The 13,100-nt window shown below is 41.8% G+C and overlaps 2 protein-coding genes across 3 annotated transcripts in view; one reads left to right on the forward strand and one right to left on the reverse strand.

Moving 5' to 3' along the window:
* Nucleotides 1-8,732: 8,732 nt before the first annotated feature.
* RPS12 (ribosomal protein S12) lies at nt 8,733-11,441 on the reverse strand. The gene is made up of 6 exons (XM_081037041.1): nt 11,364-11,441; nt 11,190-11,240; nt 10,907-11,023; nt 9,769-9,871; nt 9,229-9,330; nt 8,733-8,822 (listed from the first exon to the last, which is right to left on the reverse strand). The coding sequence occupies exons 2-6, from the start codon at nt 11,201-11,203 to the stop codon at nt 8,760-8,762; spliced, it is 399 nt and encodes a 132-aa protein (XP_080893167.1). The 5' UTR covers nt 11,204-11,240; nt 11,364-11,441; the 3' UTR covers nt 8,733-8,759.
* A 210-nt stretch (nt 11,442-11,651) lies between these two features.
* Nucleotides 11,652-13,100, forward strand: part of SLC18B1 (solute carrier family 18 member B1) — a 33,804-nt gene continuing 32,355 nt past the window's right edge. Inside the window, exon 1 of one of the 2 annotated variants that reach the window (XM_081034903.1) lies at nt 11,652-12,025. The gene's annotated coding sequence lies outside the window, so the exon portion shown is untranslated. The remainder of the gene's footprint in view (nt 12,026-13,100) is intronic. The other variant, XM_081034905.1, reaches the window with a different exon arrangement.

The following is a 13,100-nucleotide window of genomic DNA, read 5'->3' on the forward strand; positions in this document are numbered from 1 at the left end:
TGTTCAAAAGCATCTTTTCATCCCTAAATGTCAGAATCTGGAAAGCAGAAAGTTCCGTATCTTCAAAAAACAGTCTTTCCTTTGCTCTTGTTATTGCTCTATAAATCAGTAACACTGGTTTGTTAACACAATTATCTTCCTAGATTTTTGTGGATAGGAACTGCATTCTAGCCTAGGATGAGAGTCTATTCACCTTAAAGAGATCCTTAAGAGGCAAGCTTTTCTCTGCATACATTACCAACATTCTGCCAACTGTATCTCCAAAGCATGAATAACTAATCCAGGATTCTTTCAAAAGAGGTCAATTCCCTTACCAATCAATTATAGATGGCAACATTCGTCCTTTAAAGTGCTTCTTAAAATTAAGACTAATTTTTTTCCTTTATTTAATGGCAAGTCAAAGCAGCTAGATGTAATCTTTTGTAAAACATACCCTCATTATTTCAAGATAGGTTTTCTTCAAACCACTCTTTTCTGGACCAAGAGCTCCCCTTGTCTTCCCTTTTCTTAAAAGACACATCCTTGTATCTGTTAGTTCACTTCTCTACTGAGGGCCCGGCAAGTGTCTAGTTCAGGAAACTTAGCCACTCTGTATCACTGTGGTTAGCCTGGATAATATGGAATCAGTGCGGATCAGGAAAATACACCACAAACTCAAGGTCCACAGCATTGCAAATAATGGCCTGCGGAAAATTATGCTTGTGCGTTTTAGTTTTGTATAAACATTCTTCCACATCTGTATACGTATACATCTTGTGGAAGCCATCTAAATTGTCACTGTTAGCTTCATTTTCAGGCACTAAAGTGTCTATAGACTCATCGTATGTTTACGGTCCTCATCACTGGTACTCTTCACATCCACATCCACTTACGAAATATATTCCTTCTACATATATTACCTATAGAATATTTTAAGCTTCACCAAAATGACAAATCCTATAATCAGTCAGTTTACTCACATGTGCAATGGCTTCTTGTAGCATGTCCTCGGATTTGGGGCTCTGTCTCTTCAGCTGGAAAATGAGGGAACCAAACAATATCATTTCTTGTGTCCTTCCACCTGAGAACTTCAGATTCGAACTGCAATCAGTCTTCAATGGGAAAATCTTTACCTAAACTCCCCGCCTAATTTTCTCTAGGCAATAAAAAGAGCATCTTCTCCAGAAATACAGGAATAGGAAGGCCAGTAACCTGACCTGAACTTCCTACTTTTGGTCAGCCCACATAGTTACTTCTAGAAAATAACACAACCAGTAATGATAACAGAGGAAAAGTAGCTACTGACTCTCCGAAAATAATTTACCACGATTGCCATTAATGATTACTTTAGGTGATGGAATTAAAGAATAACATGTCATTATGTAAATACTATGATCGTTGGTTTTAATTCCCTAAATTTTGTATCATTTAGCAATAAACTAATTTTGGGAGATGCTTATGATACATATTATAGGCATATACTTATTTTTCTTTTTATACTAAATGGTTAGTCTTAAATAGAGGCCAAAATTACATAAGACACCTTTCCTGGTAGACCCTATACAAAGGACTAAAATCAAACATGATGTAATTTGGGAACTGCTTAAGATAGCAAAATGTTAGGGTAAAAGAAATCTCTATTATTTCTTTGCACAACTGCTTAACTCTCATTATCAAGCTATCAAGGCAAAAATCAAGGAATCAAAATTACAGGGTTTAAAAGAAAGAGTTCACGTGCTCTTCCACTCAACTCTACATAGGGGTTGTTTTTGTTTGTTACAGTTTAGGAGGATTTTAGGTTGGTTGTTTGTTTTCCAGTTTAGATAAAGCAATATAAATGTTATTAAATGTATTTTTTTCCTTAAAGAGTTTGCATCTGTCATCCAAACTGGCTGTTAATTTCCAAATTTGAATACCTTACAAGGAAGATAGAGTTAAACAGTATAGGTAGGATGAAATTTTTTATTTTGCTGCTTAGAAAAATTTTCAGCACACAAGTACAAGTCTGGCAACTGGTAATGATTATGAACACTTTCACTTCAATAAAATACCATTTCAGCTGAGACTGTCTGTGATTACCAGGGAACACAACTCCCGGAGCTCTATCCAACGCAGTAAAAGGAGAACCAGCCAGCCAATATTCAGCTCATTTATACTTATTTTCAACTAAGGATTTAAAATGTGAAGTGATTGCTGACCTTCCAAAATCAAAGGTGAATGCTGACATTTTTTTTTGACTGAAGAAAATAATCAGTGTATAATAAATAAGTCTTTTGTATTAATTTATAACCTGAATACATTTCTCTCCTTCTTCCTCTCTCCCTCCTCTCCTCTACCTCTCGCTACATCTCCATTTCTCTTTCTCCCTTTTCTCTGCATCTCCTTTCTCTCTCCCCTCTTCTTCTCCCCCCAGAAATACAGCTTGCTTTAAAAATTTTAACTTCATTTGCCGCAAATAAACTGAACACTTATTTTTACATTGTCATTATGCCAAAAGGTACTGGGACCATTGGTTAGGCAGGTTTCTGCTTCACCGAAGGTCCTGTTGTGACAGAAGAAACACACTCAGCAGTTTTACCACAACATAGAACTTTCTTTGAAGACCAGCTTATTCCTTTTTTTCATTTTTACTGTCACCCACAGGATAGTTTCAAAGTGTAACTAAATGTTAGCTAAACTTACATCTGTCCTGCATTCTATTACCTAGCACTCCAGATGGCAGTAATACAACCTGGAATGCTTTGAATAAGACTCTTCACATGACATTAGGCAACAGGAAAGGTAGTACCGTGTTTCCCCAAAAATAAGACCTAGCCGGACCATCAGCTCTAATGCATCTTTTGGAGCAAAAATGAATATAAGACCCGGTCTTATATTAAACTAAGACTGGGTCTTGTATTATTTTTATACTATATAATACATATTGTTATATATATTATATTATATATTATATAAGACCGGGTCTTATATTCATTTTTGCTCCAAAAGACGTGTTAGAGCTGATGGTCCGGCTAGGTCTTATTTTGGGGAAACACGGTAACACGTATGCTTTTTATGCCTTGGTCACGGTTATTTATACATCCAAACGACTTAATACTACATGTTTTCTTTCCACCTAGGGCTCTGAATTCCACTTCTGCACCTTAGCATGGTTCACATTATATCATTTTCATGTTTATTTTAGAGTGAAATTTCTCGACTTTTTACTTGACAGAAGTTTGGAACATAAAATTTTGAACTGGATGATTTTATTTCAAAATGCAGGTTGTGGGTGAGGATAGAAAAGGGTTTCATTTCTTCTTTAAAATTCTGCATGTATTCCCTCCTGAAATAATGGCATGACTGCATCACTTTATGACCCACGTGTGGATAAATACCTCCCAGTAAGATACAACATGCACCCATTTAGCAAAACATCTGCTGACTCCTGAAACTCACCAAGTATGTCCAGCATCACATCTAAAAGACAGGGTTTTACATTTGCAGCATTTTTTTATGGAAATATTTTATTTTTCCCTTATGGATCTCATATTTATTTTTTTTAATGTGCATTTTGCTCCTTTTAACCTGGTGGCAGCACTGTGAAATATCACAGGCCTTTTACTCAGTATTTTTCTCTAACAAGCCAACCAGGTACAAACAGGATTTTTATATTCGTTTGTAAATTTTAGTTGAGAGCAGTTGAGAGAAGGAAAAATAAAAAGACAAATACTACATTTGTGTAAGGTTTAATTCACATCACTCGTACAATACTCTGCTGTTGGCATGTGTCTCGATAAATAGGCTTCAAAAAGAAATTATTGCAGTGTAAAAATAGTTTCCCTGAATTCATGTGCTTTTTACTATTCCCAGGTCTCAAAGTGGCTTTTAAAATTATTTTTTCAGACTCTTAGAGCTATGCACCCCATATTGTGATAGGATATGTTTCTCCACTCCACTCCCTAGAGTGGTGTTGGAGTGAAGGGAAGTTAAGACAGCTTGGCACCATTCTAGTCTAAAAGAGGCCCAACTTGAGAATTTCAGTTTTGTTGCCAGAAAAAAAAAAAAAAAAGGAACATGAGAAATTAAAAAAAAAAAAAGGAACATGAGAAATTAAAACGTCAAAAGACGCTGGTGAGTTTAAGCCTGAAAAAGAAAGCCCACAAATGAATTAAGTAATAAATAAATAAACAGGCAGGTCAAATCTATTCATCCAACAAAATATTTGAGTGCCTACCACACAAAGCTAGGCACCAGATACGGCATGAAACTAAGTCAGTGCTTCCACAGAGCTACTATGTGGAGATCATCACGTCCAAACACAACCGTTTCCTTGATAGTTTCCAAGTTATGCCCATTTTCCAGATAGGCCTGCTCTGATAGCTTCTGGTCTTCAGGTAGCTTCAAATTCTCAGTACAGTTGATGAGAAAGATGCTTAACAAAAACATACAATCGTATTATAGATCAAAACCTTCTCCTCTAGGAATATGTCATAGTTTCGGTTTCCTGGTGCACGTAACGGAATCACCTCAGCTGACAACCTCCCAAAGCAAAGGATGAAACGACTTCACCAACTGGGGAGGTTTCTGCAAGATCAAAGCAAAAAGCAGATGCAACCAGAAATAGTAAAGTAAAGTGGGAGAAGAGTCATTTCCTAAGAGGAGCCTGCCGTAGTCTCTGCTTCTTATCTCAGCTTGTTTTCCAGACAGATCCTTCACCAGCCACCAGCTTCTTACTGCCCTCTGCTGGCTATGTCTGCATTCAGTCTTTTTAAGCCGTTCCTTTTTCACAATTCAATTTTACTAGATGAGTAAATTCACTTGTTCACAGAACATAACATTTTTATAAAACTTTCGTATTAATGGTACTTAAAATCAACTCCAAGAATGTCCTATACCATAATTTCTTTAATTAAAAATGTCCTTATGACAAAAGCAATACATGTTGATTGAAGGAGAAAAACAAAAGGAAAACCAAAATACTCACCTTTCCGGAAAGGTGTATATCCTTCTATTTTCCTCTTCTCTGCCAGCATGCACCCTTATATTCCTTTATTATTTTTACAAAACGCAGTCATATTGTACATTATAAATATTGCTTTAAAAATACTTACATTGACAATTTCCTTCTGTACTGTCCATTTTTATGTCACCATCACACTATTATGTAAATGTACCACATTTTACCTCCTTCTCCTGCTTCAACCAACAAAAGTATTACTACAGTGTTTCCCTGAAAATAAGACTTAGCCGGACCATCAGCTCTAATGCGTCTTTTGGAGCAAAAATTAATGTAAGACCCGGTCTTGTTTTAATATAAGACCGGGTATAATATAATATTATATAATATTGGGTCTTATTTTACTTTTATGTTTTATTTTATATTTTTATTTTATATTTTACTATAAGACAGAGAGTCTTATATTAATTTTTGCTCCAAAAGATGCATTAGAGCTGATGGTCCATCCAGCTAGGTCTTATTTTCGAGGAAACACAGTAATAGCTCTGTGATAAATACAGAGAACCATTCTTTTACCTGCAATTGGTCAATAAACGTATTCTCATAGCTAAAGACATTCTGAACTGATGCTTTACAATTTTTCTCTCCCTTTATCAAAAATGCAAGGTCAACAGAACCCCTGGGTCACAGGATGATTACAGGGCCTCCACCTCTACATTTCCCAACTCAGTTTAGTTCAAATAGAAAGAGGAAACTTGAGACTGAGTTTCTACCTATAAAATGACTGCTCTTCTCAGGTACATTCCCTTCCCAAAACCAATTTGCTTTGGAAATCAAATTAGGAATGCGGTGATAAAGATGGTCAGCGAATAAGGAGCCAAAGAAAAAAGTAGAGAAATACTCTTAAGGATGTTTTTAACGCCAACTAGTTTAGAAAATTGCCCCTTTACTGTAGGTACGGAATCCTTTGGCTCACTCCTCCCCGGTTTCTAATCCTTTCCAAGCAAAGGCTACATTGTAATGCAATTTTTCAACCAATGCAATTTTTCAAGACTGTGATTAGGCCCTGTGGTTTTAGATAAAAAGCTGGTCAAAACATCTCCCTTGCAATAAAGCAGTTTGAAGTTAGCTGTGCTTATGCTATTTGAAGTGTAACTCGTTTCTTAAATAGGAGTTGTGATTTTACTTGGGGAGCTCAAGTCCCAGTCCTGAATACTCTGTCAACACAGATATACCTCGTTTCATTGCGGTTTGCTTAATTGCGCTTTGCAAACTGTTTTTTACAAATTGAAGATTAGTGGCAACCCTGCCTCAAGCAAGTCTATCAGCACCATGTTTCCAACAGGGTCAGGTTTGGCATTTTTTAGCAGTATTTTTAAATTAAGGTATTGTAATGAGGGCTCTCAGCTCTGGCTCCTCTCACAAGAACTCAGGATATGGTGAGGCCAAAAAGGAACACCAACGGAACCATGGATAGCAGGTTCATACCACCATATCCTCCCTGGCGTCTGGGTTGGAGATACAGGAAGCAGGAGCCACGGGATCTGCAATCCACCATCCGTGCTTGCTAACCCCACTGCGGGGACAGAGCCCCAGACAGCAGGTTCCAGGCTCTCCGCCTCACGTGAAAAGGTGCTGGCTCGGGTAGTAAATGGCCGTCAGCTGTGGCTAGTTGCTCGTCAGCTATAAACAGTTAGCCATTAGCCACTGATATAACTGCCACAGTTGCACTGGATCCGCAGGACACCCACTCGCTAGCCACAATCCGCCGCCATCTGCTTCTCTGCCAACTAACCAATCAACCAACCAACCAACCAAACCCCTAGCGTAGCCACAAGTTATATTAGTGGCTAATGGCTAACTGGTAACAGCTGATGGTCACCCAGCCACAGCTGATGGCCATCTAATAACCGAGCCAGCACCTTTCCATGTGAGGCCAAGAGCCTGGAAACTGCTCTCTAGGACTCTGTCCCCACAAGTATGCACATTGTTTCTTTAGACAATGCTACTGCACACTTAATATATTGACTATAGTATAAACATAACTTTTATATGCACTGGGAAACTGAAGCATTCAGATTAGGTTTATTGCAGTGGTCTGGAACCAAACCCACAGTGCCTCCGAGGTATACCTGTATATTGTAGCCTAAGTCCTAAATACCTGATCACTCTCAGTTAAGATTAATCAATTTTGACCTCAATGACCTCTCTGTCCCAAGGTCTTGGCCACCAGCGAAGAGTCACTTCATCCAACAGGTTATCTACAGAAGGGAGCACCTGGTGGCTTCTCTTGGGCACCTCCTTGGCCCAGACGTGCCACCTCCACTGCTCTTGCAGGAACATACTACTGTCAAGTTCTGTTCTGGCTTGTGGGCTGAGCTGAGGATCCTGGCCGAGAGGACAATGCCCTACCCCTCTCAGCCATCAGCCTGCCCCATCCTCAGCCGGGAGTGATGGCTGTGACCTTATTTCTCCTCCCTGATTAATATTCTCCCCTTTCTCCTAAGTCTCAGGAATACAGGAAGAGAGCTTGCGTGTGCTCCACATACTCCGTGGAGCCCAACTCTACGTACACTCACCTAAAAAGGGAAGCAAAAAAAATTCAAGCTCCACTTTAAGGGCTAGATTTGTCTTAAGACTAGAATGTTTCTGTATTCTTCCAGAAGTTTTTAACAACTCTGCCCATATTAATGGTTCCATTGCCTCAACAATTGAGTTCAAGAGGGACCGATTCTTATTTAACACACCAGCACAACACAGCGTTTTTGCAATTTTTCTATGGATGTCTTTGTTCCTTTTTTAAAGCATTTAAAGTCACTTAACAAAAGCACAAAAGGCTGTTTAATAGCTACTGGATTTGACCAGTAAGGTCTTGGTGACAGTACTTTAGCAGAGGACAAAATCCAGAAGAGACCTAAGTGAATGAGGACTGACACTATCTCAAGGACTGATTTTGAAGGACACAATAAATAGTACTTAGGAAGGTGGTAGGGTCAAGGGTGGAAAATCCCTTCCAGATGCCAATACTGGTTTAATTGTAAGTCAGTGGGAAGAGTTAACTGTCTCTCCCTAGCCTTAATCTCAAAAAGGAGACAGTGAGTGAAAATGTAGAAATGCACTTAATGCCTTCATCAAAAATTGCATTTCCCTAGTCTCACAGAATTTCTCATAAAAGGTGAAGTTTACTATATATCACGTATCCCAGAAAATAAGACCTAGGTGGACAATCAGCTCTACTGCATCTTTTGGAGAAAAAATATAGGATCTGGATTATACCTGGTCTGGTATTATAGTAAAATAAGACCGGGTCTTAAATATTATTTTTGCTCCAAATGACACATTGGAGTTGATTGTCCAGCTCCATCTTAATTTTGGGGAAACATGTACATTGAAGTATTATCTTGTTTTGGTACCTAACACTTACAGCATGTACTTTCTAGTGTCCCACAGCCTAAATCCAACCCTGGCCACCTTTGTACTTTTCTATTTACCTGTCTAACTCCAAGATTCTAACTTATTAACACCCATACTTGACTAGCCTCAGACCATTTCTCCAGGTTCTAGGCTAGCCAAGCTAGTCATGATAAATGTCCACTCCAAGAAACCATTTCTATAAACCTATCTTTGCTTAGACGGTTGTTTTAATTGCCAGCACTTAAGTTACTTACTGAATGGGAGAGTAGGCTGTCATTTACAAACCAGAGGGAATAGCATGCTTCCAGTTATTTTGCAATAATTATCTTTTGTCCTTCATTAACAGGGATCTTGTATTACTTCCCCACACAAAAAAACAAAACACAAAAACCAAAACAGATGAAAAACAAAAGCCACGTTTATTTGATCATTTCTTGCATTTGAAGTACTCCTCGATGACATCCTTGGCCTGCGACTCTTTGCCATAATCCTAAAAAAAAGTCATATAGGATTTTTTTATTACTAACATTCAGAAATTCCACCAAGTCATCAGCACTACTTGTTATATAGTGAAGATTTAAAAAATTAAATCATGTCTTACAAAAATGGTTCCCCATTAAAATTTCTTGTAGCCATTTTCAGGGACCTTAACGACTTCAATGCCTTTAAGGCTCGTAACATGGCTTTACTATTGCCAGCTTTCTCTAAATTTCTGCAGAAACACATTCAGGTAAGCAGATTTATTGGCTGGCTTGAATTATGGCTTATTTCCCCTTTTGTTAAAGGCAGAAAACTTGAAATCTGAGAATCATATTTTTCCTTTAAGGGGTTCCTGAATTAACACAGATTCAATAGTTGGCCTGCACAACCTCCACCCCAGAGATGAAGGGACTTACCTTAACCACCACACAACTGCAACCAACCACTTTACGGGGCTTTCCCTCTCTGTCGATTTTACAGAGACCTACCCATTCCCCTAGTTTCTTGTTGTCATCAACCTATTGGAGGGAATTTTTAAAATCACCTTATTAGTACATATTAATGCTACTGACAGTCAATCAAAACCAAAAGGTAGCTGTAGTCAGATAGGGTGACATGGCAGTTTCCTCACTGCAGTTCAGTAGAGGGAGCCAGTTGTCATCATGTACAGCACATCACCTATGGAGATTCTACCTGTTTTGTTCCACACCACCAAAATTCATTATTTACACTGGAGTAAATGCTTGCTTCCTTTATTACCTTTAGCATAGCCAACAATACTAAGTTTTTGTGTTTTTTCATACCTGCAGAAAGCAGTCAGCTGGACACTACAAAATTTGCTCTGGTTATGACACAAATCACTAGACACCATTACTCATGACACATTTGTCCAATTTTCATTAAGCCAAAATACCTCTTAATAGTTCAGATAAATCAGATCAGATGGGTTAACTTACCTTAATTAGATTGATTTGGTGTTCAGCACAGAGGGCCTCCACCAGCTTGACGTACATAGGTTCATCGCAGTTGGATGCAAGCACACAAAGATGGGCTTGCCGCCTGAAATGCAAAGTCCAACAGAAGTTAAAATTCAGGCCCAAATCCACTACATCTGCACTTTACATGAGCAGCACACCCACTGGCAAACAACTAATTCAGTTTGATGAAGCTGAACTGAGTTACATACATTCATTCAAATCACCTGCAGAAACACCAAGTGTTCAATTACTTTTCAAAAGTACAGTTTTTTAGGGGAACTAATTTACCCCACCTTGTGGCCCAGACAAAAACATGCCCTCTTGCAGTCATGTGAACCATGAACTACTACAGTCGTTCCTTATTATTTGCCCAGACATTAGCATTTTGCAACACTGGCAAGATACAAATAGTGCAGGGGATTCACACAAGACCTAAACAAGTACGTCCAACAAGTTTCCACTGGATTCAATCGGCTGGTCTACTCTACACCCAAGTTTGTTGACTGACCTAATTTGTCTGGCTTAAAAACTTTCAAGTTCAGCTCAAATAGTTAACAAATACAGTTTTACCAATGTAACCAGCTCTGAGACTAAACCGAATATATTTACAAATACTCCATATTTACATTTCTACAACAGCTACTACTTCACTTACTGAATTCGTCTAAAGTCCAGATGCTACTGTAAAAAAACGTTACGTCTAAATCCCATTAATTTAACTTGATGGTTTAAACTGATGCTTGATGCTAACTGCCAAATGGGGTTGCCTCTCTCTAAGTAACGAGACATCGGTCCCACATCCTACAGGTTTGTCAGACTGTTCTGTTTCACTCATAGGAAGAGTGAAGGGGTATCCGACAGTTCGAGTCATCATTCAAACCCTGTAGTTTTCCTGTGACTAGGAGTCAGAGTGTTCGTCCTCCTTCCAAGCAGAAACCCACAAACTGGAAGTGGGCCACAGAGAGAGTCTGCGTTCTGGTACCTGTTCCTAGGGTGCCTGCAGAACGGGTGCCATTCAGAACCTCGGTGCTAACACCATGAACTTGATGCTGTCTTCCCTCGGCTGCCGTTTTGCTCCGGTTCCAACAACCCACAGTACCGAGACTGACACACGTACTTGTCTAAGGCCTTGGCAGCTTCGCGAATTCCACGTGCGAGGCCATCGTGGATGAGGGCGGTCTTCAGCACCTCTTGTAAAGCAGTGTTGACGTCCATTACACCTCCAGCAGCAATGCTGAAACGCACCAAAACGGTCAGTGAGTTTCCCGCACACGGTGTATGACGCCGCGGACTCGGCCATGACGGATGAAGTACGTCAGGCACGCTTCGAGCGCCCCAGCTAACGCGGAGCCCGCGCCGCCTACTCCTCCTCCGCACCAAGACCCCGGCCCTGGGCTCACCCTTCCTCGGCCATGGCGGTGGGTTACGGGTGGAGCCGAATCTTGAACGCACTGTAATACAAAACAAAGACTGGTTGACGAAAGGATGCTGCCCTGGCCCAGGGACTCATCCCCAATCCCGGCCAAGACGCCGAGTCGTGCACCATCAGCACCACGCGGCCCGGCTCCACTCACCCCACGCCTCTGCCTCCGCGCTCCTCCGCGGCGGCAGGAAAAGAGACAAGACGCGCCCGCATGACGCTATTTAAGGCTTGCCCAGGACCCCGGTGCGCATGCGCGCTCCCTGCCGTGACAGAGGTGTCTCCGCTGGTGCCGCCAGAATTTTTGTTTCCGGATTGAGGCGGTTCTGAGGCACGGATACTACTGCTCCTCTGAGCCTGCTCTGCCGGTCACTGGCACGCGCGACAGGCACCATCACGGGCAGCTTCGCACGGTCCTTCCCCGCCCGGGGCGAGGAGTGCGGAGGCCCAGGGAGCTCGTCCTACGGCGCGCGAGGAGGGCCCTGCGCGGTCGTCTGCGCGGCCCCGCGAGGCGGCTGACGGCCTGGCGCCTGCGGAACACCGGGGTTCACCCCCACCCGACCGTGGGGAAACTCCCGTCGTCCCCACTCAGGGGGCGTCCCCACTGAGGGCCGTCCTGAGGGCCGCGCTCTCCCCTCGCCTCCACGTCACTCTGCATGTCCGTGGATGTGTCCTTCTGTGCGTGAGCCTCGTGCGTGTGTGTGTGTGCGTGTGTGCGCGCGTGAAACGAACGCCGACCCGTTCTCACTACTTCCAAGCATATCGCCAAGTCCTCTTTGCCGGCGACGTGTTCGGAAAGGGGGACCTCCAGCCCAGGTGATTGGTTCTACCTGAAGCTTTTTTCGTTTCCTTTTCTTAATGCTACATGGTCCCCTGGATTCGTTATCCCGCGCAAATCAGGATGCAACATGTGCGCGGAAAACGCGGTGTACCAGACAGGAATAGAGAGGGTCTGGAAATACGGAGGAAAACGGCGTCTGTGAGACACCGGCCTTACTTTCTCCATCCAGGACCCGCGGCGTTCGGGGTCGAACCCGAGAACCCTCAAACCGATTTTGCACGGAAGCAACCTTTTAAACTTTGCAACGATCGACCGTCTCCCCACCCTGCTGATTTTCAGTGCAATACAGGCTAATACACTCAGTACAGCCTTTTTGTTTGTTTGTTTTTCTCCTTTTGTTTTAACTTCCTTTCCCGACAGGTCACCAAACCGGTTAGCGATTATTAAGCGTGTGATAGGTGCCGCCACTGGATGCAATGAAAAGCGACCAGTGAATGCCACACTGAGTGCCTAGAAGAAAAAAATGGGTAACAGCATAAGAGTGTGAGGTGGGGTTCACCACAATAGAAATATACGGGAAGTTTAACCGATATGATCCATTTTTAGCTTTCCAAATGCTTTAAATTTTCATTTATAACTCATCGTAAAAGTTGGTCACCTACTTCGTTGTTCATCCAATTAGCTATTGAGCTTTTTTGCTTTAAAAAAAAAAAGCTACAGTTTATAAAGATGAGAAGATTTATTCCTGCTGCTTTCATGCTTGGGGTGGGATTAGGATTTCAGTCAAAACTTAAAATACCTAAAGGCCACAGGAGAAGTACAAAGTGGCATGGGGTTGGGGAGTGGGGATGATGTGGTGTGGGGACAGCCAGGAGCGCAGGTTCCAGGCTCTCGGCCTCACGTGGAAAGGTGCTGGCTCGGGTAGTAAATGGCCATCAGCTGTGATTGCATGGCCATCAGCTGGGGCTAGTCGGCCGTCAGCTGTAACCAGCGAGCCATTGCCCACTAATATAACTGCCGTGGCTACGCTAGCAGAGAATGGGGGCTAGCAAGAAGACGGTGGCTGAGCCAGCAAGTGGCGCAGTGAGGGTTGCAGACAGTGTGGCTCCT

Source organism: Rhinolophus hipposideros (genome assembly GCF_964194185.1).
Source record: "Rhinolophus hipposideros genome assembly, chromosome: 3".
NCBI classification, from domain to species: domain Eukaryota; kingdom Metazoa; phylum Chordata; class Mammalia; order Chiroptera; family Rhinolophidae; genus Rhinolophus; species Rhinolophus hipposideros.